Raw genomic sequence first — 27,949 nt, 5'->3', positions numbered from 1 at the left:
TAAAACATATTGCTAAATAAATACGAGTCTTGACTCGCGGAGTGCCTCCTGCTCTGCTGCTCTCCTGAAGTTTGCTTCTGGCTGACTGCTGCTGTAATTTAGTCTGTATTCAGCCTTAGATGACCCCGGACGCCATGAGCACATTCAGCAGCAGAACATCCTCAGAAGAGAAAACAATTCCTCTTCAGGGGAGGGAGAAAAGCTCCAGGGAACTCCATCACACCCTGAGAAGATAAATGAGACAGATAAGTTCAGGTTTTCACATCACAAAGGCTTTATGGAGAACTGAAACTTGAAATATAACTGGTCAAGTTTTGGTTGTGATTCATTTGGTAAATCATAACTAAATCACATATGGTGAGATGGAATTTAAAGCGAGATGACCTACAGGAATACCAGACTCTATGCATAGTAACAGGGAGAGACCAGCAGGTCGGTCAGCACCAGCAGCTGGTCATCGGTGAATTGCTGTTTGTGCTCCTGCCAGTTGTCATGGTGAGTACGGCGGAAGTCGGAGAGGGTTTTCTTCACCGTCATCTGTCATAAGACACATACACATCCACAGGTAAGAGACAGAGACAGGTGGAGTGGGGCGGTCCTGGTTAGAGATGTAGACTGGCTGTGATATGTCTGTTCTCTGACCTCTATGGGCTGTGTGTCGTTAAGATGGGCACTGAGGTCCATCAGGATCTGGGGCATCCAGGTGGGCACATCATACGGGCTGGAGAGGATGCATGCACTCAGACCCAGAACTCCAGCATGGCGCCGAACAAGGTCTGTTAACACGCATACACGTGAATATTCCCAAGATGTTAAAGTATAAGTGTTTATAAAGCTAGAGGTATGACAATGATGGCGAATATGTGCATGTGTTTGGCGTGTGTGTGTGTGTGTGTGTGTGTGTGTGTGTGTGTACAACTACCAGAAGAGGGAATGGTGTCCACCACTGAGCCCAGTTCTCTCCTCCTCTTCTTAGGCAGGCGAGTCTTACAGAGGGCCTCAAAATGAGCCTGCATTGGTGCATCCATAGTCAGGAAGTTACACTGCAGAAAGCCACTGAGAGTGGTGGCTGCCATCTCTCTCACCTAATAAACAGGCAAAGAAAAGGGGAAGAGAAATTTTAGAGAGAGAGAGAGAGAGACATAGAGAGGAAATGGGTTTTCATCCTTTTAAAAACTTGCTAAAAGATATTTTGTTGAATTTTCATGCATATCTACAAATTCCTTGGATATCATAGAAAGAGGCAGGATAACAAAGGCGAAGTAGTGGCAGGGGGTGAAAATTCCTGGCTAGCCCTGATGCTAACGCTAACCCCATGCCTAAGCCTGCTCCACTCGCCTACAGTCATCTCCCCCAACTACTGCCCATAACACTACTGATGCAGCTGATACAACCACTGCCCATACACCACTGATGCAATGTGAGCTTCAGCTGAGAGACTGGAGAGACTGTGAGCAGTGTGTGATGTAAGCTAAACCTTGAGCCCACAGTAGCTCAGACAATTCGTCTCTCTCCGATAAGTGGGAGGAGGTGGGAGATTGGTGAAGCCGCTGCAGCCCGCTCCTTTTGTGTGGCAACTCTCTTTTCAAACTAATAAATGGTGCTGGGAGAAATGATATTTTACGTAACGCAGCATCTCCTGATGAATTATGTCAGAGAACAGAGTGTTCCACGGGAAAGCATGAGCCAACATAGACAGTGAGTTCACAAACATGCTGCCTAGTACAAAAAAAGTCTGTTGCCTAATTCTCAATACATGCTGTATTCATAGTCCACCAATGTCCTCTCTCCTGTACCCACACACATACTCCACAAGAATAATTCTGCTGACTCAACAGTCAGATCCAATGAATATGTTATTGATCAGCCTGACGCTGCCTACCATGATGACACAGGATGAGTGTGTATGTGTGTGTGTGTGTGTGTAATGTGTTGAGAACAAGGCTTTGAGCAGAGCTGACCTTCTACAGCGAGACTTTTACACAACAGCATTACCTCAAATCCCATCAGACTTGCCTGTCACTCCTAAACATAGCTGTTAGCCCTGCCCTCAGCCCGTTCTCATTAACACTGTCACACTGGCATCCTCATTGGCCTGCATTGATTGTCTTACTGACGTGCACTGTGAGGAGGCTGCGTCAGTTACGCTGAATGACATATATATCAGGGTAATTAGGGGCATTCTGACTTGACAAAGAAAGAAAAAGGGGGCTACTTTCACCCACTCCCAGCCTGCCCGTTTTCCCTTTACTACATCCCTATTCATTCTCTTCTCCTACAGAAATCTGAACATCTATCGCCATGGAAACAGAATACCCCTGCAGCCAGGTGTTGCCATGGCAACAAGCACAGCAGCTGAGACAGAGTGAGAGAGACAGAGGGAAAGAAGAACATGGGAGAGGAGGAGTGCTGAATCACTGAAAAGGCAGATGGAAGAAAGAGTAAAAAGATTCATACAACCATAAATAGACACGCACATCCACCTCTTTCACTGGCTGGTTTATCCTGTTACATAAGTGGCTAACTCCGCAATTAGACAAAATACATACACTCATTTTATATAAAAACCACTTCGTAGTAACCTTTCATTTGCATACACTCTGACCCAGTCAATGGCATCAATGGCTTCTATGGTAGTCAATACACTATGGCTTCTAGTTCCCTCTCTTCTGTATTCTCGCAAAAAATCTCAATATTCTAAACACAATTACATGAGGCTTCCTAAGGTGTAAACGAATGCTTTTCTCTGCCCAAATTCAGGACAATTAGTGTGAATTACGTGGAGTCTATTGTTGTTCAATGTACAAATATATGTATATATATATATATATATATATATATATATATATATATATATATATCTACCCTATACAGCTGTACCAGTCTCTCTGCTCACGCTGCATCCCTATAGACAGCCTGTCTGTACGTGCTTGGACTAAGCCTGCCTAAGTGTGTGTGTGAGACAAACACATGTCTTCACCTCCAGCTGCTCATCCTCCAGTAGGCGCAAGACGAGTGCTCTCACATCGTTGACAGACTTTGGGTCGCTCCTGAAGGTGAACAGATTGTAAAACACCATGATCTGGAGGTATGTGAGCACGGTGTAACGTGCATGCCACGAACTGCTTCCCGCAATCTGCAACACACAGCACCATCTCATGTTCAGCAGTTGCCTAGCACATTCCCTCCACTGAACAAAAGCACTTCATTCAGCTTTATGGACAGGTATGCTTGAAAAACAATGTATCTTCCTCTGAAAAAGAGCTGAGAGGATGCCTGGGATACTGATCGTGTTCTTCCCTGTGGTGTTTGGGGAGGGGAGTGTATGTGGTAGGAGGGGAAAGTGAAGAAAACTGACCTCCTGTAGAGTGCTCAGAACCTGTGGGATCTGATCTGGGTAAAGCAGGCCCTGGGACATGAGTGACAGGCATGTCTTAGCATCCTGCTTAAGCTCATCATAGCTGTCATCATTTTCAACTGGAGCAATCTGCAAGAGATATAGAGAGAGAGAGAGAGAGAGAGAGAGAGAGAGACAGAGAGAGAGTGAGAGAGAGGGTTAGATGACTAATAGATGTGCAGTGAGACAGACACAGACAGACAGGTGTGGACTGAAGGAAAACCAAGGCTACTCACTTTAAAGAGCAGAGGCAGCAGCTGGAGCTGCTCAGGAACAGCAGAGGAGAAGGAGCGTCCAGCACTAGTCATCAGCCATTTCAACACTGCAACATATGCCACACATACTGCTGTTAAACACACACAACTCCTCTGCTTACACAGAGCATAGCCATCCCCATACACACACACACACACACACACACACACACACACACACACAGAGAGCTCCTGACCAGTTTTGAGCAGTTTGATAGCCTGTGTCCTCTCGTCTTGGTCTCCCTCTGTGTTGTCTTCCAAGACGTGGTTCTGGATCTCCTCGTCCCCCTCGATGAGCGGTTTGAGGCGGGCCAGGATACGCTCGGTGAACTCTGATATGCGTGGGGACGTGGTGGGCTGAGTGTGTGGTAGGTTCACATCGATCATGAAGATGTAGGTGAGCACACTGTCCAGCAGAGACCACACCACAGTGACCAGTCACACATGCAGGCAAGATCAATCACAGACAAGAGGCAAGGTCAATTAGGTGGAGAATGTTTGTTGTTGGCATTTTAACAGAAATTACTATAAATGAATAAATAAATAAATTTTGCTAGATTTTATTATGCAGCAGGGACTGTAAGGTTTGTCGAATAAAGAGTGTTTAAAAGCTACTATGCTACTGTGAGTTTTACCTGCCAATGCGCTCACGCACGTTCTTATAGACCTGAGTGAGTTTAGGCTCCAGGTACTGCAGGAGTCGGTGCAGGAGTTCTGGAACTCTCCACTCCTGCTGAGCAAGGCCTCCCTGAAGGACATAGAGTCGACTAGAGAGAGAGGGAGAGAAACTCATATTTTACCAGGGTCCAGACCGACAACATCAAAGTCAGACTTAGCATGTGTAATGTCCTTTAAGTTTTTCTAAAGAGTCTGAAAACCTGTCCACTGTTTGGTGTGACAGATGTCTTACCAGGCATCCACAAATGAGCCCCCTTCCCCATTAACTGGAGACTCCATTAACATCTCAAACAGCCAGTGCAGCTTGCGTGGGTCTCTGCTCTCCTATACATGACCAAGTACAAACATATACATTAATCAGCAAAGAGGCAAAAGACAATCCCACAGATTACAGGCATACAATAAAATCAATGAAATAGTTTTTGGTAAAAAATTCCCCAGAGTACGTCTGGTTTAACAATCAGGAGGAGAAATATGAGAGAAAAAAGTGCTTTTGAGAAATAAAGGAAGAAGAAACATCAACGTTACAGTAGAATTACATACACAGGCAGTGGCGATGCATGTGCCCCAGTCAGCGTAGGTTTCCACAGTGATGTTTGAGAGAGCAGTGCGCAGCAGAGGACAAAGCAGAGCCCAAAGTTTCTCGACCTATAAGAACACACGCAATCACACCACAGAAGAACAGCTCTCAGACTCCCAGCCACGTGCCGTAAGCATGGGAAAAACAGACAGTACCACATGCATGTGTGTGTGTGTGTGCGTTTGTGTGTTTATAAGTGTTTCTGCCTTTCTGTACCTTGCTGTAGCTCCAGTGCTTGGAGCCCCTGATGAGTCCGGAGATAATCTCAGCCACACAGCGCTGCGTGCTCTCGTGCGAGTCCCTCGCTAAACGCTCCATGTGTGGACGCAGCATGGGCAGAAAGGCATCGTCAAAGTTCCGGAAAAGGCCCTGTCAAAGGTCAAAAAGCACAGACCAGTAAATGGTCGGACGCTGTTTGTTTGTGCTAATATGGTCGGATTGCTGGAAATGGTTTGCTCTCGAAATAAATGTTTTGCCATTGAAAACTTTTGCAGTTAAAGAAGCAAAAAATTCAGAAAGACTAGAAAAGGCAACATAGTGCATCAAACCATTCAAGGAATCAAGATATAAAAAAACCTAGAGTACACAGAGTGTGTAATCTCATAGGCCACAGACGTGTCAGTTAATTTCGTCACCTTGAAGAGGCAGAAGCGGCGTGGGCTAAACTTGTCCTTGCCCTTTCTGTCCTCTAGCGAGAGAAACTGGATGAGCTGGTCAATAAAGACTGGGTCAGAGAAATGGTCATAGATAATCCGCTCCCTCTGCAACAGGACACACAGACACACTTAATCTAGACACACAGACACACTTAATCTAGACACACAGACACAATTAATCTAGACAAGGCCAACACCATCACCCGCACTACAAAACTGACGTTTCCCTGTAACTGTAATCCCAGTTCTCGACTGCTCTCTGAGGAGCTGATGAATAAGAAAACTGGCCTGTAGTTTCACTGATACACAGGAGAATGTATGTGTGTGTTTCAGTACCTCAGTCATTTCCTCTCTGCTTAAGCCTTGTTTGGGTTGTTCTTCAGGGGGCGCATAGAGCATTAGTTTCCTGGAGACAGCAGAAAGAAAAAAAAAAAGAATCAGATTGTGCGTCACAGTCCCAGCATGCCTGACAGGGCTGTGAGAGAAGCACTTGAGCCAGCTCTGACCTTGTGACGGCAAACTGACAGCCTGTAATGACAGCAGCAGGGAGCTAGTTTCACTGGACCCCTCACTCGCTCACACACTCATTCACACACACACGCACACTCACACTGTCAGACATGCTTTATATGAACAAGAATGTGAGACTGAACCACTGTGGGAAGTGAGACACGTTAAGCTGCTGGAGATTCAGTTGGCTGCTTACAGAGGATAGAGAATGAGGGAATACCACAGACAGTTAGCTCTCATAATTTTCTTTTACCTTTCACCATTTGACTGTACAGCTACCTTAAGGAAGCTAATGTTAGCATTAATGTTAATGTGGAGGAGAATGGAAATATAGATGATACAGTGAATGGGGCTGTACCTTGGCCATGTGTAGTAACCCCAGTGGGTTTTCTCAATGAAGCAGCACTCCTCCCAATCCTGCTGAGAGCGTGGCAGTCGACGGCTGTCGTACTGAAGCCACTGGTTGTCAGGTCTGTCCCCCGCCAGCAAAACATCCACTTTTTTATCACCATCTTAAACACATGGAGGGAAAGGTCGAGTTTTTTTTTTTTTTCCCCATTACTGTCTGTTAATTATTTGTAGCTTAAAATCAGACTGGAATGCATATTTTTGAACAAATTGAATATCGAGTCTCATACTATCATGTTATCACTAACAGAGCTACGCCAAATCCAAATCGCATAAAGATTGTACTTTTTATGTCTTTCTAATGTTCATGTCACACTGTTAGAGTAGATGACTTACATGATGCCAGTGAGGATTTCAGTTCACAGATATCATACGGGCTGACTGGGACTTTCTTATGGGGTCTCTTCAGCTGCTTCAGAATACCAGCTACAGCTGATATGGCAACCTAGTTAGGAACAGAGAACTGGTTACACTGCAGCACAGTGTGTGTGTGTGTGTGTGTGTGTGTGTGTGAGAGAGAGCGAGAGTGTGTGTATGTGTGTGTTTGCGTGTGTGTGTGTGTATAAAACAGAATTTGGCTTAAGAGGATTGCCAGAGTGAGTAGTCACCTTGCGGACTGAGAGAGAGTCATGGTTAAGACTCTCCACGAAGAATTGGACAGAAGGGGCAGGGAGGGGGTGGTCATCCCTCAGCATTAGAGACAGAAACCCAATGGCAATGTGTTCAAACTTCCACGGCCTGCAACAAAGCATCAGACAACAGGCGAGTTGGGTGCTGCCCTTTCACCCAGAAAAAATATGACCCATGTAAGTCTCACACACACACACACACACACACACATACACACACACACACACACACACACACACACTCACATGTTACTATTGTAGATGCAATCCAAAAGGTCCTGAACCAACTTCTCATAGTTCCTGGTGACAAGAGGATAATTTTTTACTAAATGGTAAAGATGAAGTTATATAATGAAAACATACAAAAACACACAGAAAGACTTTGTAGACTTAGTTAACTGTAGTATAATAGTTTTATGTGTGGCGCTCTACAGCAGTAAGCCTTTTATCAAGAGGCGTGTGTACTCACTGCACGGAGGCCTGGTTCTTCTCCTCTTGTCTTTGAATGCCCTCCTGCTCCTCCTCTTGAGAGGCAGGAGTGAGGCATGGCACAGGGTCACTGGAGTTCAATATCTCCAGCGCCACAGCCAGACAGCTCTCTGGGATCTGCACATCACAGAGTCAAAAAGACACACAATTACATTCACAGGAATAAGAGTAGTCCACCTCTAACAGCCCAAGACACCATACCACTAACAGCAGTGACTTGAGATCCTTACGGTGAAGTCAATCCCAATGGTTTCATACTGCCGGTGGATCTTATCAGCGAGGTCATCAAAGAGACGGACCACGGAGGGTTTCTCCAGGGACATGGAGGGACTGAGGCCGGAGCGTACGATGGCAGGCCAAGTCAGGGCAATGCAGTCCCAGTACTGCAGGTTGGCCAGACATACCCCAATGTGGTTCCCCAACAGACAGTACAAGGCACCCTGAACCACGCAACCATGGCATGAGGTAAGAGAAGGGTATGGAAGAGGAATAAAGGGAGAAATGATGTTTTAATTTGTGGAAAGCAAGAATAAACATGAAACGTCAGGCATGGTACATGATGGCGAAAAGTAAACCTTCTAATTTTCATATGTTGCTTATTTCAGATTGCTTTTAAAAAGCATAGAAATAAATAAACCAAGTACTGCTCAGGTATTCTAATGAGAAAGGTCCAGTATAACTCAGTGAGTGACTGGTATTATGAGGAGACAGAAAGTGTGAAAGCGAGCTCAGTGATTTTCATACTTTGAATTGCTGCTGTGTGACGTCGCTACGGCTTGGCTCCAGGAACTCCAGCACTCGAGGAATCAGGTCTCGGCAGCAGAAGTTGTAAGTACTCAGAGCAGAGAACAGTACGCTCTGAGCTTTGCTCCTCACCTGAGTAAGACAAAAAAAAAAAAAAGCATGCACACAGCGATGAGACAAACTTGAGGAAAATCAAGACACACAATGTCCTCATACATGTTTTAAAATGTATCTGTTATGGCAAAATTAGCTAGTGTCTGGGATCGCTATCAGGGTCAGAACCTGCATAATGTTTATGATCGGCACAGAACTGGAAGGCTATATCAGTGTGTGAGTGTGACAGAGAGAGAAAGAGGGAGAGAGATACAAAGAGAAAAGAGAGGGGGGGGGGGAGAGAAGGAGAGAGAGAGATAAAGAGAGAGAGAGCTGCCAGACCTGGCTGTATGTACTGGTAGACAGTCGGAGCAGATCCCTCATCAAGTCCTGGTGCACATTCAAATAATCACAGCCCTCCACAGTCAAGTTCCTCAGCTAATACACAAAGAGGAAACGCAGCATGTCAGGAGCGAGGTATTAATCAGGCGTATTCCATTTAATGTAGGAGAGAAGAGTTTAGAGCAAGAGAGCAGTGCTCCTACCTCATGCTGTAGCATTACTCTGTCAATGAGCAGAGCTCGAATGTGTTGCTTACTGCCAAGGAGCTGGCGAGAGAAGCAGATTTAGATTTACACTCTATTTACAAGACTGTCACTGAAAAAATGCTAAAACATTCAGTTGCTGAGGGAACACAGCAATGTAACCAGGTCAACTCACCCTGTTTTCCATAGACTTTTTGACCAGGCTGAAACTCTTCCAGCGAGAGTCAAATTCATGCTTGTGCGAGCCTTTGAAATGCAGCAAGTCATTGATGATCTAGAGAAGAGTGACATGCTATTAACAATCACACACATACATGCATGCATACACACACAGAAATAAACAGACAAAGACACAACACGCTAATCTCTTTTGCCCTAAATACCAAACCTGACCCATTTCAGGCTGAGTTGACTGCCCAGCAACAGAAATCCATGAATTTTTAGCAAGCTGACTGATAGGGGCAACAGAATAATACAAACCTACATTCAGCCCTGGGTTGTGAGGACACACTGCTCTTTAATATGAATGTTACAGTACTGACCTTTATGATTGAGAAGAGTGACTTTGTGTCATCCTCTGAGTGTTCCAGAGTGTGATCTAGGGAAACAAACAAAAACAAGTGAACTAGGAGCAGGTTAAATATCAAATAAAAATAGCTTCCAGCAGAGTTGGCCAAGCCTGTCCAGCTCTGTGTTTATGAAGACACTGAGGTATCACTTACGCAGTAGCATTCTCATCACTCTGCAGATGGCCTCTCTGTAGTTCTCTCTCGATAAATCTGACAAAACAGGGACAACCAAGAGGGAATGAGACAGGACAAATAGCACTCTTTACAGCAGAGTTGTATTACATTAAGTTACATTGTAACTATTTATTAAAAACATAAATCTCATCTTTAAAGTGAGATGACATCTAAACCCTGTACAAGTAATTTATACAGATACAAATAAACCCAGTGAACTACTCTTACCATAGTCCACTCCTGTGTACAGATTAGTCTCATGGAGCTGTACCATGCTATGCACCCTGAGAGAGAAAAACAAAAACAAAAAAAAAAACAGAGAAAAAAAAGTGGCTCAAAAAAGCAGCTAATCTACTGACATCACACAGATATGCGCCTATTCAAAACAAAAGCTGAGATAACCGCTGAAAAAACTGACAAATTTGCTAAGCTTGCATTTTTGTGTGTGTGTGTGTGTGCGTGTTACTCACAGCTCTGACACTGGCTCGCCACATAATGGCGGCATGAGGTTTCCTGCGCCCAGAAGGCAGTGGTGGACAATGGATAAACTTTGCAGGACATCATCCCTATAGAGAAAAAAAAAAAACACAAACATGGCTATTTTTCTTCATTAATATTAAGGAAAGGCAGAGAAAAATATTTTCTTAATTAGTATATCTATGCAATGATAATTTCATAGTAGTTTAACTTTCTTGTGGCATGAATAAATAAAACTAAAATTTAAAGAAAAATAAAAAAACAAAAATAATTTGTCTCATTTTCTCTTGCTGCACTAGAGTATTCCTCTGCACTCTTGCTGACTGGATCAGCAGTCTGTCCCCCCCAGGCTGTGGCCATGGTCTATTTTTTCCTACGCTCCTAAAACAATGGGAGAATGTGATTCTGGCTCGTGGCCTGCTGCCGGCTGCCAGGAGCCTGACCTGCTCATGTCTTGCTCCCCCTGTGCATATCTCTGCAGTTTTTGGAGCTCTGGCTGTAGCAGCAAGTCCAAAACGTAGAACACAAAGGCCGTCTCCTCCCCGTCGGGCACGTGCCACTGGATCTTGAGATTCCACAGGTCTCCTGGACGACCCCAGTCCTACACGAGAGAGGAAAAAAAAATCTCTGAGCTTCCCCAGAAAAGCTTTAGATATACCTGCCAACAAGCAGACACGAATCTGTCAGACAGGCAGGATCTCAGAATCGAAAATTCTATACTCTCTAGTGTTTAGAAATACATTTTTATTCTTTAGTTATGGGGAACATTCTGGAAAACTCTGTCACTGCTCTTTAATAGGAAAGAGGAGAGGTCAAGAGAGTGATAATGTCTGTGCCCGTATTAAACCCTACACTGTATTAATTGCTAAGGACTGTGGTTATGAGGGTAAACAGCAACACTAATACAACATGGCATAAACTGGACAGGACCATTCTAAGAATACAGCCTGAACTGGAACAGACACCTTGCAGACCAAAGAAAGCTAGGCCGATTCTGAGAACGGCTGGTAAGGCACCGTGTCTGAGAGAGACAGAGAGAGAGGCTAATGAATCCTCTCTGCCGTGGTAAAGCCCTCTTCCACAGAGAGGAGAGTAACTAGTTTTCAGCCATACTGTGCCAGGCTTTCTCCCCAGTGGAACACACTGACCGGACAGGAGGCGACACTGTGACTGTCTGGGGCATGGCTCACTATCTCTCTAACCCCGTTTATTTTTCACACTCTAGGTCACATATCTCAAAGTCAACATCAAATGTCTGACCAGGGAGCGAAAAAACACAGCGCGGCTGCATGCAAAACTCTATCCATGGTAAGGTAGAAATGGAGGGAGGCTTTCAAGTCATATACTTAAATTATTAATACAACTCCATTTGACCAGTTATCAGAAATCACATTTAGGGAATGGGAGTAAACAAACGGGGAGGAGGCTTAAACAACAATGGATGGGTTTTGGTGCACTGTGAATGGCGTAAAGGTTTGAGGTTTGAAGCTGACCTTGATAGGCAGGTAGTCTTGCACAGGTTCCTGGAACCCCCCCGGCACGCTGCAGTACTCTTTGGGGTAGATGAGGGCACTGGACCGCAGCGTGTGGTAGAGCAGATTACAAGCCAGGCTGTAACCCTGCTTACACTTCAGGTGGAGAGTCAGCTGGAGAATCTGGACTAACTGGGTGCTGTAGCGCAGTAACTGATCCCCATCCACACGTGTTACCTATCACAACACAGAGAGACATGTTATGAGTGCGTGTCATGTTTCCATGCCTGCTGGGAGCAGAGCACTTTTTGTTTTTTTTAGGATCCCTCACCTCAGACAGCAGCTGAAGATTCCAGAGTAATTCCTTATCAAGTTCCTCTTCATTCAACACTTCCTCGTCTGAGAAACACGCAGGATATCAGAAAAAGAAACAGACCACACCCTCACCCCCCCACATACATTCTTTCATTTATTAAGAATACTCACTGGCCATGAGCTGTGTTATGGCGTTACAGCAGTGTGGCACGAAAAGCTTGAGGGACTCCTCTGCATGACACTGGCAAAGCAACAACAACAAAAAAAAAAGAGACAACAGCAGTGGAATTCAGAACCGTTCGGATCTCTAATGAACAAAGAAAGACAAGGTCAAATCCAGGACACTCACTTTAGCAGCAGCCCTGCACATGTCCGCTACCATTCTCCCAGCTACGCGAGTCTCAAAGATGTTTGTGGTAGCATAGATGAAGACCTTCTCCAGAGCCACCTGATCAACAAAATATGACCCAAGAGTAACAAATATCAGGTTTACATACATTTTATGTATGTGCAAGTGAGTATGTGTGTCTGTGTGTGTGTGTATCTGCGTGTGTGTGTGTGCGTCTGTGTCTATGTCTGACCTGAAAGATCTCCTTGGAGCACTGTGTGAGGATGGTGCTAAAGGTGGAGGATAATCCCAGCTCCACCAGGCTCTCCAAATGAGTCATTTTTTCAGTCTCCATCTCCTCTCGGGTCTGCTCCAGAGTGCTGCTGTCAATCAAGGCAAAGCACCTACAAAGAACCAAAGCCAAATCACCTTAGATCAATAACTTGTTTTACGGCTTTGTTTGCATCAGGATTCGCAAGACTGCTTTCTTTAGACAGCAAGAGTGTGTGAGAGAGGTAAAGAGACGCATCTTTCTTTTAACAGAGTAGAAGAGTCAATTCAATGTTTCATAAAGTACCTATCCATGAACTGAAGAACAAAGTCCTCAAACTCTGCAGAGGCCGAACATAACTCCCTTTCCACCTAAGAAAAGACAAGAGACAGGCGAAATGAAAGAAGAAACAGTGCGAAAATCATATATAATTAAATATTAAGAGTGTAAATAAGCATGAGGAAATGAACTCAGAAGTGTGAAGGATGTGCCTGAGGTGTGAAAAAACGCACCTCTGTCAAGTCATTCCTCTCATGAACAACAGATGAGCAATCTACCAAAGGCACAAGAGTCACAAATGTAGCTATGAATTGGAATGTTATCTGCAAGAGAGGAGAAAAAAAGAACCAAACACTAAAATTATGTGACACACATTCATGGACATCTGTTCAGCATTTAGCAATGCATACTTAACAATTCATCCATTTGATTGTTGGATTTAGCTTGCTCTGTTTTTTCTCATTTTTAAAATGCTGATTAAATTTAAGCAAAAGTCACCCTTGAGGAAAAAAATTAGATAGATAGATAGATAGATAGATAGATAGATAGATAGATAGATAGATAGATAGATAGATAGATAGATAGATAGATAGATAGATATCCTGACCAGTATTTCTCACCATGCACTTGCTGAAGTCATTGGGATCGACACCCGGCAGTGCTCTCATGAGGAGGGGAAGGACATGGGTGGGGCCTTCAGCAAAGCCCTGCCCACCAGTCACCAGACTTCGTGCCACGCCTATCATACAGCTCAGAGTGGCCGTCAGCTGGTGGGGCTCTGTCAGAGTCTCCAGGGCGGGGTACGTCCTGCACAGGACCCAGGAGGAGAGAAGGAAAAGGTTAACGTTGTGACACGCTTAGAAAACTGAGAGAGTCTCAGGACTACCACTCATATAAAGTCTCATACATATGCACTCATCTGGCACTAACATAATTAGGAAATGGAACAGGGCAAATGTAACAGGCAGTGTCGTACAAACTGTAAATTATATGTTTTTGACAAATGCAATCTTGGACCAAGAGTCACTAGTTCCAACTCCCACCCCCCCCCAACTCCCACGCACTCACTTCTCCAGGACTGGAGGGATAACTAGATCAGGCCTGAGCAGAGCCAGGTTCTGCAGGGCTTGGGCCGCGTCCAGGCTGCCAGTCTTGCTGAACATGGCCAGGAGCACAGGCTGCTTCATGCTTTCCACAAAGTCTGCGATGTCCTGTTCGGTCAGTCTGTGGCTTTCTGGCACCGGGGCTAACCACGTTGGCTTCCTGTAACGCTCCCGATGGAGCCGGCGCACCACACTGGCTGGCAGCCTTTGCAAAAGCTTCATTAGCTTCATCTGGAAGGATTATTCGACAGCCAGCGGCAGACAAGAAAGTACAGACAGATGAATTAAGGATTAATTCAGGATTATTGGAGAAAAAAAGGAAGAGAGGCCTAAGGCTAAACACCAAAGCCAAATAGAACTCTACAATTTCTACAAGAACTCCACAAGTTTTGAATGATATGAAAAGATCCAGAGTGAGGGATTTCTATAAAAAACACATTACTAATAAGTGAAATGTACAAGTGTATTGTTGACAGATCAGGCATTACAAATATGATTCAAAAAATTATGTGCAATGTAAAATAAGGAGCCAATATTATTATGATGTAATACTGAATCAAAGAACAATAGGCCCATATATATGCTGGCCTCTTAAATTACCGCTGCCAACACATTCATAACTCATTTTTACAATGGGCCTTAAACTTTAGTGGAGGGGGCCGCCACAGTTGTTAGTATTTAGCTTTAGCAGTCTGAGTCATTGTGTGAAAAATCCAGTTATGTAAGCAGATGATGTTTCAAATGGATGCAGTGGCAAATGGCATTGCTCTAACTCTACCACTAAAACTCTCTGTGTTCATTCTGTGGGCATTCAGCTGGTAAAGACACACATCCTCAAAATTTAAAAACACTAACAGAGAGAGTCAGTTCTGTTTTTTTCCGGAGAACAAAATCGGCTAACGTTATTGCAGTACCTGGACACAACACGACCATGTATCTACCCAACAACAGAAGAAAAGCAGCACACAATGAGAGTGTGAGGACATGGAAACAAAGCACAAAGCTTTTTACAGGTTTTTTAACTCTCGGTAAAAATGGGGCTAAACAAATGTGTGTATGCACAGACAGACAGGGTGCCTGATCATAGCTGTATGACGTGGTGCTTCTGGAAAAAGACCGGCATGTGCTATTGATAACACACCACTGTTCTCAACACTGCTGCAGGCTTGCACAGGTGTTATTACAGCGCCGCAAGAGTATACACAGAGTCACACACGCATACACACGGACACACACAGTCCGCTTTTCTCCGCCTCAGCGAGCAGAGCAGTGTGGACAGGATTATGACAGGGGAAGTTCCCAGTTCATTTATTCTAAACCACTCAGGAGGGTCCGTCTGATGTTGCTCCAAAATAACTTGGATGGAAGTTTTGCCTTAAAATAATGATGACCACATGCATCCTGTTCTGTCGTGTTTGTGCCAAAGGAAAAAGTAGTGAAGTTGAAGGCGTTTGAGGGTTACGGTGCTATTAAGCAGTAAAGCAGGACGTGAAAACTGAGCTGGGGGTGACTCACCAGCCAGCGGCCGTGGTTAGAGGGATGGAAGAAAGAGGTGATGCTGTTGAAAAGGCCACTCAGCTGAGTCTGGGCCTGCTTACTGGGTCCTCCCTAGGAAACAGACACACACACACACACAGAAAGACATACACACACATTTAGTCTTTTCATTTTTGCTCTTTATGGAAAAATACCAAATGAGAAGCAAAACCTTGACAGGCACTGACCAGCATCGCCGTAACCCAGGTGACCACGTGATTTACGTCATAAGCATTCGTCACATATCTGGAGACCAGTATCTGACTGGAACCTACTGGAAGGTTGAAGCTTCGTAGGATCCTTGTGAATATCTGTGACAGAGGACAGAGATGCCAAAATGATGTATTTCTTTACGTATTGTCAATGGACAATTCATGTAATTTTAAAAACTGCAAATCAGACTAGCAAGTCTGGGATATTATTATGTAGTATTCAGTTTATGGAAGCTGAGTCTTAAAGGTAAAGTCATACATGGCAGAGGGAATGGAGAGCATATGACTGTCATTAGCAAAGGGACAAGAAATTTGAGAATGCTGAAAACAGCCCTTTGAAAGTTTCCATGAGGAGGTTCTAAACAGTTCAAATATCAAAACACATCAGAGTATTGCAACACAAGTAAACAGGAAATTTCTACATAGCTCCAGACATTAGAGCCACAGTCTCACCTTGGGTATGTAAGGGTCCCAGTCTATGTAACCAATGTTGTCATTGGCCAAGCGGGCAAACAGGCTGACGAGATGCTGACAAAACGTAACAAACAATGCCATTAATATTGCAATGGCACTAAATGTTTCAGTTTCAAAACAGACACATATTGAAATAGCAATACAAAATGATATATTACATATGTTATTACAATGATATAATACATAAAAAACTCACCACTTCCCATGAGGGGAGGTTCTGCACTGACACCCATAAACTAATGAGCTCATCAAACCACAACCTTAAAACACACATGAAAGTATGTCAAGTCACAAAACTTTCGCATGCTCCGTATCATGTAAAACCAGCTCAGTCAAGAACAATTTAAGGATTGAGAAAAAAAGCCGCCAGGGCGCGTAGTGTGTAGGAGAGGAGAGGGCACTCACTTAAAGCCCTTGTGATGGAGCTCCGGGGGCAGAGTGGTGGGCAGAAACAGCTCAAAGTACCCGATGGCCTTCTGCATGGTCACGTCAAATGGACACAGCAGTGGCCTCCACTCATCCAGCATCTCCTGAGTGGCTGACTCAGGGAAATACCTACAAACACAGAGAGCATGCAAAAAATGTAACCCCTAAGCATTATTGGCATAATTTATCCTTCCATCTTCAAATTCACTGTCAGCGCTCATACCAACTTTTATCTTTTAACCAATGCGCAAACCAAAGCAGACTATTATGTGTCACTCACTAATACAGTTATAACAAACTCTTGCAGCTAAGAATGCATATGTAAGGTGATCAGCCCAACACTTCACACATGACTGGATCATTGGTTTAACTATGGGGTCTCTGTAAAGATAAGCTGTCTTCAGATAAGCAAACTACATGTAATGCTTTAGCTATAAATGGAGACACTTAGGGTATATGTCGACAGGTTTCTTCAGCAAATCACAGGCTGTTCCTCCCACTTAAGCTCTGTAAAGCGCAGCTAACAGTCAGGCAATTATGACACTGACCTGATTGACCTATGTTATAATCAGTCATTCAAGTCAGTCAGGGTGATCAATAGCATGTTTACCCATTAGATAACTTTGACAGGGTTAAGAGATGGTCCTTTTTTTGGAAATATGTGTGTTTGTGTGAACCAGACAAAATAACGGTATTCAGATTCCATTTCTGATACTAATCTCTTTAAAATCACAGTCATAGATGTGTTCAAACAAAATATCTTAGAGTGAAAAAAAAGACTGTAATCACAAGAAACTAGCAAAGGTAGGAGTAGCAAAGAGACAATTTTCCTGTTATTTCACTTCCTGATAAAAGACTTGTTTTGGATTTTGGGAATCACTTTCTTCTAGACATTCTATCATTCTCACCCCAAATCACTCTACTCTCAGAGTAAGAGGAACCTCTCACACAGGCCAGAATTAGATGGGATTTTAATAGGATTAGCAGCCTTAGGAGAAACTGAGCAGCTATTCAGAGCACTACACGGTTGTGTCCTGGTGCTGGAACTACTCAAGAGCAGGTGAATATATTGTATTCGTCTACTCCGAGTCACAGTCAGCTCTTGTTGTTAGATCCCAATGAAAATGAAAGTTAGAGTGAGGTCTTAAGCCTGAGTTTTCAGTAGCAACAATATTACAAACAAGCTCAACACATTACATCATTTTGGCAACTTTGGCATTGTTTGAGTTAGAAGTAGAAGTTTGAGTTAAGTCCCCCAAAACACAAGTTGATGCAGAGGAAGTAAAAGTTTGTTTCAACTATACTTATATGACAACTTGATAATTATTGATATTTTGGCAAGTCTATGATATGTGACTGAGTGGGATCATTAAAGTCAGATAAAATCAACATGTACTCACGGCCTGCAGCTTTTCACCAGTGTCCTCAGCACATTCTCCACTGAACTGAAAACAGACAGACAGAGAAACAGATCAAATTCACACTTATGGGATACATGCTACTAGTTGAGGGGGGTGGCGATTTTCCCACAATCAGCAAGCTTCAAAACACAGATGCAATTAGACACAACCTGGCAGCACTGTACATACAGAAACTTATCCATCAAGATGTGACAGGAGAGGTCTATGGTTAAAAAAAAAAAAAAGATTTACAAACCTGTTCTGTCACTTGATTAAAAGGAACCCTTACCTCATGGTAAAGACCTAAGTTGTTAAGTTGACCTCACTGATGAACTGAACATGTTTATTGTTATAAAGATTCATAGATTGAACACTGACATGTTTTATGATATTGTGACCTCATTGATCATCTGTCTGAAAATGACCTGCCAACTTCATCCTGTCATTCTGAAACCAACTGTCTCTGCTGTGCCTCATTTCTGTTAATGACAGTGCAGTTTTTGCAAATCTTACTCTGAGTATAATAAATGTAGTACTGATTACATCAGCACATAAACTTCACCAGTCATGCATGGCAAACAGATGTCAAACAGATATTAATAAAGGCTGTGAGCATGAGAGGGGTAAACGTGCAGTGACACTTGAAACCCTATTGGGGTCCAAACTTCCTGACCTTTATTTTGAAATAGGTCAAAGAGCATATTCACCCTTCTGCAAATCACAAGAGGGTAAATGCAACCCCAACGCTTTACTATTGCAATCACAGTGTGTCAAGTAAAAGGTCCATCAGGGGTATCAGGTGTCTACAGTGAAGACCATGGGAGAAAACAGGTGCTGTTAGTGAGACCAATCACACACAGGCAAAATGCCATAATAAAAATAAACAAACAAAAAAAACCATTCTGGATGGACAGATTTGCTTTTGTAAATGGTACAGGAATACATCTGGAAAAGCTGTTAGCAGCAGTGTGCCACTCTTCATGGTCAGTGAGTTGTTGCTTTGTGTTTTTTCCCCCCACCTAAATCCAACAAGCTACACAGGGTTGTGAGTTTTACACTCTGAAATGCAATGAGAAAAGTGCCTAAAAGAAAGCAGATCACAACTGAGTACACAGAAGTATGGTCCTTACCACCTCTGAAAAAGTTTAATCATAATGTGCTTAGTAGAAGAGTGTGGCCGCAGAGAGCTGAATGCAAAGGAGAGATAAAGGCAAACACAGGACATTTACCATCTAACCGCTAAACAAACACATCATACCTTCACACATTCGCATATGTTTTCAATAAATGATCTTCCACAGTAAATGATTTAACATTTGGTGATGACAACAAGGTTATTTGATAATAAATTCCTGAACTTTTACAGCTCATCTTCTTTGGGATGTGTTAATGTGTGAACTAATTGGTATGAGCTTTAATAAGGGGTACAGCGTTCTCTCAGCTTCATATGAGAGCATTTGGCACTGCATGCTAGGAGAGAGAGACAGGTTTAATCAGGGAAAGCCGGCAGCTGTGAATGTGCTTTTTCTTTTCTTTTCTTTTTTATTCTGAGTTTAACAAAGGAAAATGCAGATCAAAGGGTGGAAGGCAACCTTGTTTAGAGCAAATCTTCAACATGGGCGTGTGAGTTAAAAATATTCCGGAAAAAAAAATGGTTTACTATTTCATCTTGGAGAGTGTATAATGGCATCAGTCCTATAAACCTATTGAAGAGGTTTGAAAACGTAGGAAAACACTGAGATGACGGGCGATGAGAGTGAGTTTAAGTGCTGAATGCATTTGTTCTCTTTTTCTCTTCCGCTTCTTTTAGAATTTTCAGCCTTATAAAACAGGGCACAAAAAGACTCATTTACCTGGGGAACCAGTTGAGACCGAGGTGCTCTGTCTTAGAGTACAGGATCCTGTCCTGCAGCTCATACAGAGGCCGCCAGGGTAACTCCAAATCATCCCTTGAAAGCAGCTCTTTCTTCCTAGATCAAAAACAAAATACACAAGAAGTCTGTCACTTTCACAGCCTGGACCTGAGAATATGAATGTTCATCTTAAAAGTGCAAAACAGTAATCACAGTTCATTGACATTTGACATTACATAAATTAAAATTTTTGTTTCAGAAATAAAGTGTCAACAGACTAACATCACTGTACCAGGGTCTCAGAAAAACAAAGAAGCACTTTCTCTAAAGAATTCTTAGGAAAACCTGCAGTCATGTCAAAGAATTTTCTGTCTCCGGTTGGGTGCGAGTTCTGGATTAACCTCTGACCATCAAACATACAATTCAAAAACCCTTAATTCATTTTGTCTTAAAAAACTTTACAAACCTTTTTTATATACATATATACCAGACCTTAGGTATAATGTGTTGTAGGAAAAAAAAAAGTGTGCATGAAAAAGAAAGAGAAAAAAAGAACGTGCCATTGAGCATATAAGCAGGTTTCACTTCATTTTCACTTCATGTCATGTTTCACTTCCAGCACAAAATACCCTAAATAGCAAACTAATCTCTTCAACCCACTGTGTGGGGTGCATTTCATAAACCGCACTTACTTCAACAAACTGATGAGGAGTCGGGCAAAGCCCTGCATCATACTAATCTCCAGTCTGGGGATGGTAACCAGCTCATAGAGCAATTTGATGAACAGAACATGATCCTCTTTGCTGAACTTTCTGCCGTACAGTCGGATATACCTGCAGGAGGAAGGGGAACATTTTTATGATGGGAACAATAGATGCCACAACACTTGTGTAGTCAGATCTAAGCCTGTACCAAAAAAAAAAGTGTTTATACGTGACGACAGAACAATGACGTGGACATAATAACAACATTCAGTATGAAGCCCTAAATCTTATCAAATGCTTATCGAATATTCAAGAGAAGAGATTAAAATGTGATGTTTTTTAATTCAAAAACATTAGCTCTGGGGAGAGGTGACACCATACCCAGGCAGAATCTAGGTTAGACCTTGACAACATAATTTCCATCCCTGAGCCGGCAGTGCCGAAACCTTGCCAATGAGGCATTAGTCCATTCCCAGTAAAAGTGGCCTGTGGAGGGGAAGCGGTGTCCCTGACACGACTTACACTGACTAACTCTGCACACTTAAATAGAACAGCTTGGACAGAGTATAACCTGACGGAGTGTCCCAAAGAGAAAACACTAATGAACTGGATGTGATTAACACAAGGAATGCTCAAAATGACATAAAAACCAGCAATCAAGATCCTAAATCTTAAAACTGAATAAAACAAAAAAGAGGAAGAAGACATAAGAAACAGGGGGACAATTATGACCTGTGTGTACATGTGTCACTCATGACTCAGGCCTTCAGACTTAACTTACAAAGGGTTGGTACTTTGGCCTGGGCCACTCTACACATGCACAGACCGTCAGGCTTATTTCAAAGCAAACTCCTTCTGCAGCCCACAAGAATAATATTTTGTACGAGAACTCACGCTGGACACGTGGGTCTAATATTAACCGGCTGAGTGGCTCAGATAACAGCCATATCATCTTTGATTGTGTAATGTGACTGTTTACTGTTGACAACTCTCTTCTTCATATTTCATAGAAAGAGTCACACGTCGCTTGTGTTCACTGTCTGTACTTGTGGATGCTTCAAACACTAAAATAGATCCCTAAAGCCTTAAAAGCATGCAGCCTGATTGTATTAAAAGCCTGACCAATAAACTTAAAACTTCGCATATTAGTTTTATAATCACTAACAAATAAGACTGATGGCCGAAGAGAGTTTGTTTGTTTACTGCACAGGCTACTGTCAGTACTCATACGAAATTTAAGATGACGTTACATTTCTCAGCATAAACGAAAACTCTCCTTATTTACGTTTTGGTGCTCTTCTTTCTTTATTACTTTTACTATTACTTTATTACTTTATTTGTTACTAAGTTACTAAGTTGTTACCATCAGAGTGCACGCAATGACACATGAAGTTCCGGAGGTTAATGATTCTCTTAAAAAGTCGACTTCACCCTGCGCTTCCAAACTTGGTTTACCCTTCGTAACTGTTGACAATACTTCATATATTACCTGTGACTAAAAACGGGCTACCTATCAACATTTTCAGATAACACATGCTCAACCAGGCACCTATCAAAGTTTTTTTTTGCACGTGGTCTTACCACACCTCTAAGAGAACTTATGACATGTGAAAATAAAAGATTAGCTATCCCTCCGTGAAACCAGCTAGGCGCAAGAAACCGGGGACCTTACATTGTCAGGCTAACTGGCGCTCACTGAATTACCGGGCTAGCTATTTTAAACGAGAGGTATTTATACCTTTAGCCTGGTTTATCCTGCTAAATGCAAAAGGCCCATTGAGCGCTGCCCCCTAAATTGACTTTAAATAGGTCTAGCTTTATGGCTAGCTCGCTGGCAACCTTTAACCAAATTGGCTAATATTAGCCTGCAAAGTGCAGGTGATTTATCAAAATAAGTACCTGGCCAGCAAATTTCTCAAGAAGAAGAGAATGAGCAAGGTTAGCTAACTAAACTTTTGGCTCTGAGGGCTAGGTGACATTAACTAGCTAATGCTGGCTAACCAGCGTATACCAGTTACTTACGTGGAAAGTTTCCTGGTCCAAAACAAGACTCCTGGCCAGATCTCTCTGAGCTGAACCGCCCGACCCAGGTTCCCTTTAATTTGTGCCAAAATGCCATTGGACTCCTCGTCTAATTTGTCCTCGTAAGGCAGAAGTTTATTGTAAACGATGTCTTTTTGAGGGACAAAACCTAATGTTGAAGATGCCTCTTTTTTCATATTACAGTTATCCAAATGTTTTTGTCTTCTTTGCAGGTACGAAGAACAGGATATATTCCACGAACGTCACGATAAATCAAGCTTTTGAGATGCCAGACGACTTGCCATCCAATTAAAAAAAATTATGTCCCATTACAAATACTAAAAAGACCAATGTCGTTAGAGATTCGCCCGCTAAGTTCCTCTTTCGAAGGGTGCTTGTAACCGTATGTGTTTCTCTGACCTTTCCGTAAATATAACTAATAATCTTATCTTGCCAGTCCTATCATTCACTGAGCTTGTCCTTCGTCCTCTTATCTGTGTTGTCTACTCATTTTCATTCAACGCTCACCAACCGACCAACCAAATGCACAACTAACATACACAAAACAACTAAACTCCTCCCACTCCAGCGTAATCGTCATTTCCGATAGGATTTGACAGATCTGGATCTGTCGCGCTTGACGGTGTACACTGAACAGCTGCAGTACTGACATCAAACCAGTGTTTGAGGTAGTTTGCGTTGATAGCTCAGTAACAATCGCTTGGTGCGCTTCCGCTTTAAGGAGTTAGAGAGTGATTACTCGACCACATTGTAACTCCTGATCCTGAAAGATAATATTAACATGAACGAATGACATCACGAATTTAAAAGATATCAGTGAATAAGAGTGCGCCGATTCTTTTCTTTTTATTTAAACCAAAGGCGGGGTTTATTATCATCATCATCATCATCGTCATCATCATCATCACCACTATTATTATTATTATTATTATTATTATATCAATAATAATAATAATTTTAATTAACATTATGTCGTTAGGGTCGGTCATTGTCTCGAGTCAAGTGAGATGACGTCCCCGGTCCAAAACTGTGTTAGAAACGTACATTTTAAAAATACACACTGCTGAAACAAAATGAAAAATTAATTAAAACATGTAAATATTAGGTAACCTCTCAGAAATACAGTCACGGATATATTCACATTTCGACGTGGCGGGCAACAACTTTTTTGGTTGTGTTTAGAGCGACTCTCAGGTGTTTTCTGAGAATGGCTCTGATCATACTGTGTTCGAATACGTCGTATTCAGATACAAACTCTTAGAGCATCACAAGATTGCCCAACAGCTTGTTTACTTCTGTAAACTAACAAGCTCCTCACATGACACATTTCCAGACGCTTCTGCCACTGCATTCTGTACAGTCTGTAAAGTGACTGCTGTTTACTAACATTGTGTTTTCGGCCTGCTGAGAAGTTACGACTGTAAACTAATCTTTCTGAAAGGGCAATAGAGTGAACATTGATAAAACTTTGCACTCATCCACCTCGCCGTCTGCAGGAAAGGAGGACAACTACGCCCTCTGCAGGACTTTTGTGGAGGAATAATTTGAGAGGTCCACCCATGTGACCTCCCTGAATTTGGGCTCCTCTTGATGTTCCGTGATTGTTGTCATCTGTATCCAGGCAACAGATAGATTGGATTAAGTCCGTCTAGGAGAAAGGCTGTAGATGTAGTTTAAATATCCGTTGTCGTAGCGTTAGTCAGAGCAGTTTAGTAGTTCGTAATTTTAACATTGTTAAAGTCAAGTGAAGGTCTTTGGTGCCCGCCAGACTTACACCAGTTAGATAACCAACGTTTGCTAACTCAACTGCTACTAGCTAATCAGTCAGCTTTAGCGGGAACAACCAGCTGTATGTAATGTCAACAAATGGTCGCCCTGGCCTATTTTTAAATGTATAACTGTAATTACAGTTCCTCTGACCATTTACTTCTTATGGATATAAGTTACATACCTGTGTACATAATTTCCTGTGTCGCAGATATCTAAATTATTGCAGTATGTCAGGGATTCATGAAGGACGTGTGGGTTTACATCATTCCAGTCGAAGGAATAGCATTGCTGAAATATTTTCAGTGATCTGTGAAAAACCTCTGTCCCACGTGCAGCTTGCCTGCAACAGCTCCCACTTTGCTCTGCCTTGCCAGGGCAAGAATCTACTTATATACAATATCACAGACTTGTACAATAAGGTAAGTTTAAGACATATGCTTTTGTCACATACTTTTACAAGTCACATACTTGTAAAAACTGCTGTTTTATTTATTTGGTTTATTGTTTACTACAGCCACCCCTCCAGCTTGTGGGTCATCATGGTGACGTTTCCGCTATAGTATATGGGACAGGTATAGCTCCTCTCCTCCTCTGCTCTGCCTCTGAAGATTATGTTATTGTCTGGGACATTGACTCCTGCTACAGGAAAGCAAGAGAGGGTAATGGATTCTCACTGATTTTAAACTCACAGAAATATTAGTCTGAGTTGCAATATGCCATGGACATTAATGCAGTCTCACATAACACAATAATCTATTACGAGGGACCATTCAATTTATAATGGAGCTGAATATTGCCCTCTAGTGGAAAATTTTCTTTTTTTCTTTTCACATATTTTGTTCCCTTCTATTTGATGGTTTGATTTACTCCTACTATTTAAAAATATAATCATTTTAATAAGAAAAATGTTTAATCATTCACACACAGACATCTCTTTCTGAAATATGTCCACAGGTGCAGTGCCCTCTGGTACAGTTGTGGGGACCCGACTAGGTAAGGTGGTGCACTTGTCAATGTGTCCCACAGACAGGAGGGTGGCAGTGAGCTCTGGCTCCAAAATCTATGTCCTAAAAACTGAGGTGAGGACTAAGAAAATACAACAGTAAAAACACATGTCATGCAAGGCATCGGCATTCCATTTTTACCACTTGCAACTAGTTTAAAAGGTTTATCTACTTTGACCTAGTACAGTCAGGGTATTTTTTGTTTGTAAAACTTATGTTTGTTTTTCTGTTATTTCCAAAAAATGTAAGTGTGGGAGGTAGTTACAGAACGGTGCCTTTTGCATACTTTCGTAAATAATGCTGGTGATTGTGGTAGCCATAAATACACATTGGCTGAGGTAAGTTATGTCAATGTTTCGCATACTTCTCATCCATACAGAAAGAGGAAGTGCTGGCCATGCTGACTGGACATTTGGGGCCATTAACTGCCTCAGAGTTCTGCCCATGGGACCCTGGCATGCTTGTTTCCATCTCTGAAGACAGGACTTTTAAGGTGCTCTGTCTCTGTGCAACCAAGACTTGTTATATTTCATGTGAAACACCAAGTATTTTGTGTAAAAACTTAATATTTGGTTAAAATGTTGGCTGATGTTCTGGGAGGGATAGTTTTTCTCCCTGCCACTCGGTTTAAGTGAATGTTCGTGTCAATGAGGCACGTCATGTGCTGTGTCTCCATGGAGATGCTTGTAAACCGAATAGGTGAAAAGAGGCAGTCAGCTGACTTGGCATGTTTTGGAGGATGCATGTGCTAGTTTTGCATGTTCTAGCATTAACTCAGGGACTGTGCAATGATGGGGATCCATGATGGCAAAAGGAGCCAGTGATCCAAAATGTGAAAAAGATTAAAACAATGCACCGTGGAAATAAAAAATTGTAATGATTCTGCAAATTGTTTACTCTCTTTTATTAGATTTGGAATGTGGCAAAGGCAGAGGTGTTATTTCAGTCAGCGGTGCTGTCAGGTATGTCACTGTAAGCAATAGAGATTGCAACTGGTGCACGTGCTTGAGTGTATTTTTGCTGATAAAAATAAAGAACTTTCTTTGTTGCAGGAAGCCCTTTGCTTAGTATTGTTCTCTTGGATCAGAGCCGACAGCTAGTAACAGGATCTGCAGATGGACAGGTAGGGGACACACACACAAACACACTTGCACTTGCACACACGCACACCCACACACAAGTGCACACGCATGCAAGTGTTCTTACAGTGTTGTTTGTTCCTGTTTTTTTATACAAGGTTTGGAGTTACACTCTCCCTGATGATCAAAAGTGTCACCTTGTGGCCAAGCTGGACCTTCACAAGGTCCAACAGAAATATGACAAAAACCTGAATGGTAGAGATCCACCAACAGGAGGAGCAACAGGTTAGAAAAACTTGTACTGAGATATTCAAGTTTATAGCTAGCCTACCTGGTGTGTTTCATAATATCCTGCTTGCTGTGATGCTGCACATGGGAGTGCTCAGTGCTGGTACACCCAATAAATTACTGAGGTTTCTAATTTCTTTTCCCTGCTAAGGAAGCTATACATCTGGGCTAAGTGAAAAAGCATCCACTGAACTTTCTTTCTAGGAAATCTGCATGAGGAACAGCGAGGAGCAGTGGAGATGACAAAACCAATTTTGAGAATCTGGGGTCAAACACCATGGCCTGACTCTGATCTCAGAGGCCAAAGGTAGACATTTTTCTCGTGCGTTTCTCAGCTTTCAGAAAAAAACAAGTAGAATAGTCGTTCAGTCGTAAGAAGCACAGAGGTGGCGTGGTTTAGTATATTTCTATGTCAAGTAACTATTTCATATCTCATAACTGCTCTCTTTAAAGCTTTTGTCATTATTCCACCGGTTGACCCTAACAGAATTTTTTTTTTAGATTTCTTGATTCTCCTCAGCTGCTGCTTGTTTTTTGAAGGTGTGTGGATACAGGTGTTTGCATCGTTGCCACACATGTATCCAGCACAAATGTCTGGACACTACACCAAACGCAAAGTATATGTCACACCTTTAATTTTACAAACTATCAGGTTTCCATGGTGACGGCAGGAAGCTTCAAACTTAAAGGACCATTTAAGTGACATTAACAGACCCAGGCTGTGAAAACAGCAGTTGTTGCTATGGTGAGCAGGTCACGGGATTACTCAGCCACTGGCCTCTCAGGCCCCTTATGGTTTGCTGGAGGGCTGACTGAAGCAGAGAAAGTTTGACATTCATTTCAAATAAACAAGACCAGTTCCATGTGTCGGCTGTTAGCCTCGTGTCCCAGAAGGAAACCACATACTGTTTGTAAACATATGAGCCACTGAATGATGTGTTTGCAGTTTGAAACTCTGTTCTGAGCAGTTTCAGTCTCACAGCATTGCTCAAAAACATACTCCACTCTCTCCTTCAGTTTCCAATTAATATTGTATATTCCATGCTAACTGTCCTTTGAGAAAAGGTAAGTCAATCAGTGAACAGGAGGTGAGTAAACCCAAATATGTAAGGATAATCTGCTTTAAACTGGGGCGTGAAATATGAAAATAAATCTTAGGTTTGCTGAGCCTTGTTGAGCTCTTTTTCTT

General features: G+C 42.5%; 2 protein-coding genes across 2 annotated transcripts in view; one reads left to right on the top strand and one right to left on the bottom strand.

Moving 5' to 3' along the window:
* Positions 1 to 47: 47 nt before the first annotated feature.
* Positions 48 to 22,795, bottom strand: psme4a (proteasome activator subunit 4a). Its single transcript, XM_030771750.1, has 47 exons — positions 22,599 to 22,795; positions 20,565 to 20,705; positions 19,873 to 19,989; positions 18,020 to 18,064; positions 16,599 to 16,748; positions 16,390 to 16,453; positions 16,173 to 16,247; positions 15,696 to 15,818; positions 15,487 to 15,579; positions 13,937 to 14,202; positions 13,489 to 13,675; positions 13,102 to 13,191; positions 12,896 to 12,960; positions 12,572 to 12,722; positions 12,340 to 12,438; positions 12,162 to 12,231; positions 12,007 to 12,074; positions 11,697 to 11,912; positions 10,647 to 10,804; positions 10,197 to 10,292; positions 9,955 to 10,010; positions 9,706 to 9,762; positions 9,526 to 9,581; positions 9,159 to 9,257; positions 8,984 to 9,046; positions 8,781 to 8,876; positions 8,346 to 8,477; positions 7,832 to 8,041; positions 7,582 to 7,718; positions 7,359 to 7,412; positions 7,092 to 7,221; positions 6,847 to 6,928; positions 6,434 to 6,587; positions 5,902 to 5,971; positions 5,545 to 5,670; positions 5,126 to 5,278; positions 4,873 to 4,977; positions 4,562 to 4,653; positions 4,287 to 4,418; positions 3,849 to 4,057; positions 3,634 to 3,719; positions 3,359 to 3,487; positions 2,981 to 3,136; positions 923 to 1,085; positions 643 to 776; positions 389 to 537; positions 48 to 224 (listed from the first exon to the last, which is right to left on the bottom strand). Exons 1-46 carry the CDS (start codon positions 22,793 to 22,795, stop codon positions 403 to 405), a joined length of 5,487 nt encoding a protein of 1,828 aa, XP_030627610.1. The 3' UTR covers positions 48 to 224; positions 389 to 402.
* Positions 22,796 to 24,616: 1,821 nt separating this feature from the next.
* The window catches only part of wdr27 (WD repeat domain 27), a 32,668-nt gene continuing 29,335 nt past the window's right edge, over positions 24,617 to 27,949 (top strand). Inside the window, exons 1-7 of the mRNA XM_030772262.1 lie at positions 24,617 to 24,808; positions 24,904 to 25,048; positions 25,344 to 25,468; positions 25,773 to 25,886; positions 26,304 to 26,355; positions 26,446 to 26,516; positions 26,631 to 26,757. Coding sequence (XP_030628122.1) covers positions 24,617 to 24,808; positions 24,904 to 25,048; positions 25,344 to 25,468; positions 25,773 to 25,886; positions 26,304 to 26,355; positions 26,446 to 26,516; positions 26,631 to 26,757 — 826 coding nt within the window. The remainder of the gene's footprint in view (positions 24,809 to 24,903; positions 25,049 to 25,343; positions 25,469 to 25,772; positions 25,887 to 26,303; positions 26,356 to 26,445; positions 26,517 to 26,630; positions 26,758 to 27,949) is intronic.

The sequence above is a fragment of the Chanos chanos genome, chromosome 4 (assembly GCF_902362185.1).
Source record: "Chanos chanos chromosome 4, fChaCha1.1, whole genome shotgun sequence".
NCBI classification, from domain to species: Eukaryota; Metazoa; Chordata; class Actinopteri; order Gonorynchiformes; family Chanidae; genus Chanos; species Chanos chanos.
The sequence above is the reverse complement of the archived record's forward strand: the minus strand, read 5'-3'. Positions and strand labels throughout refer to the sequence as shown.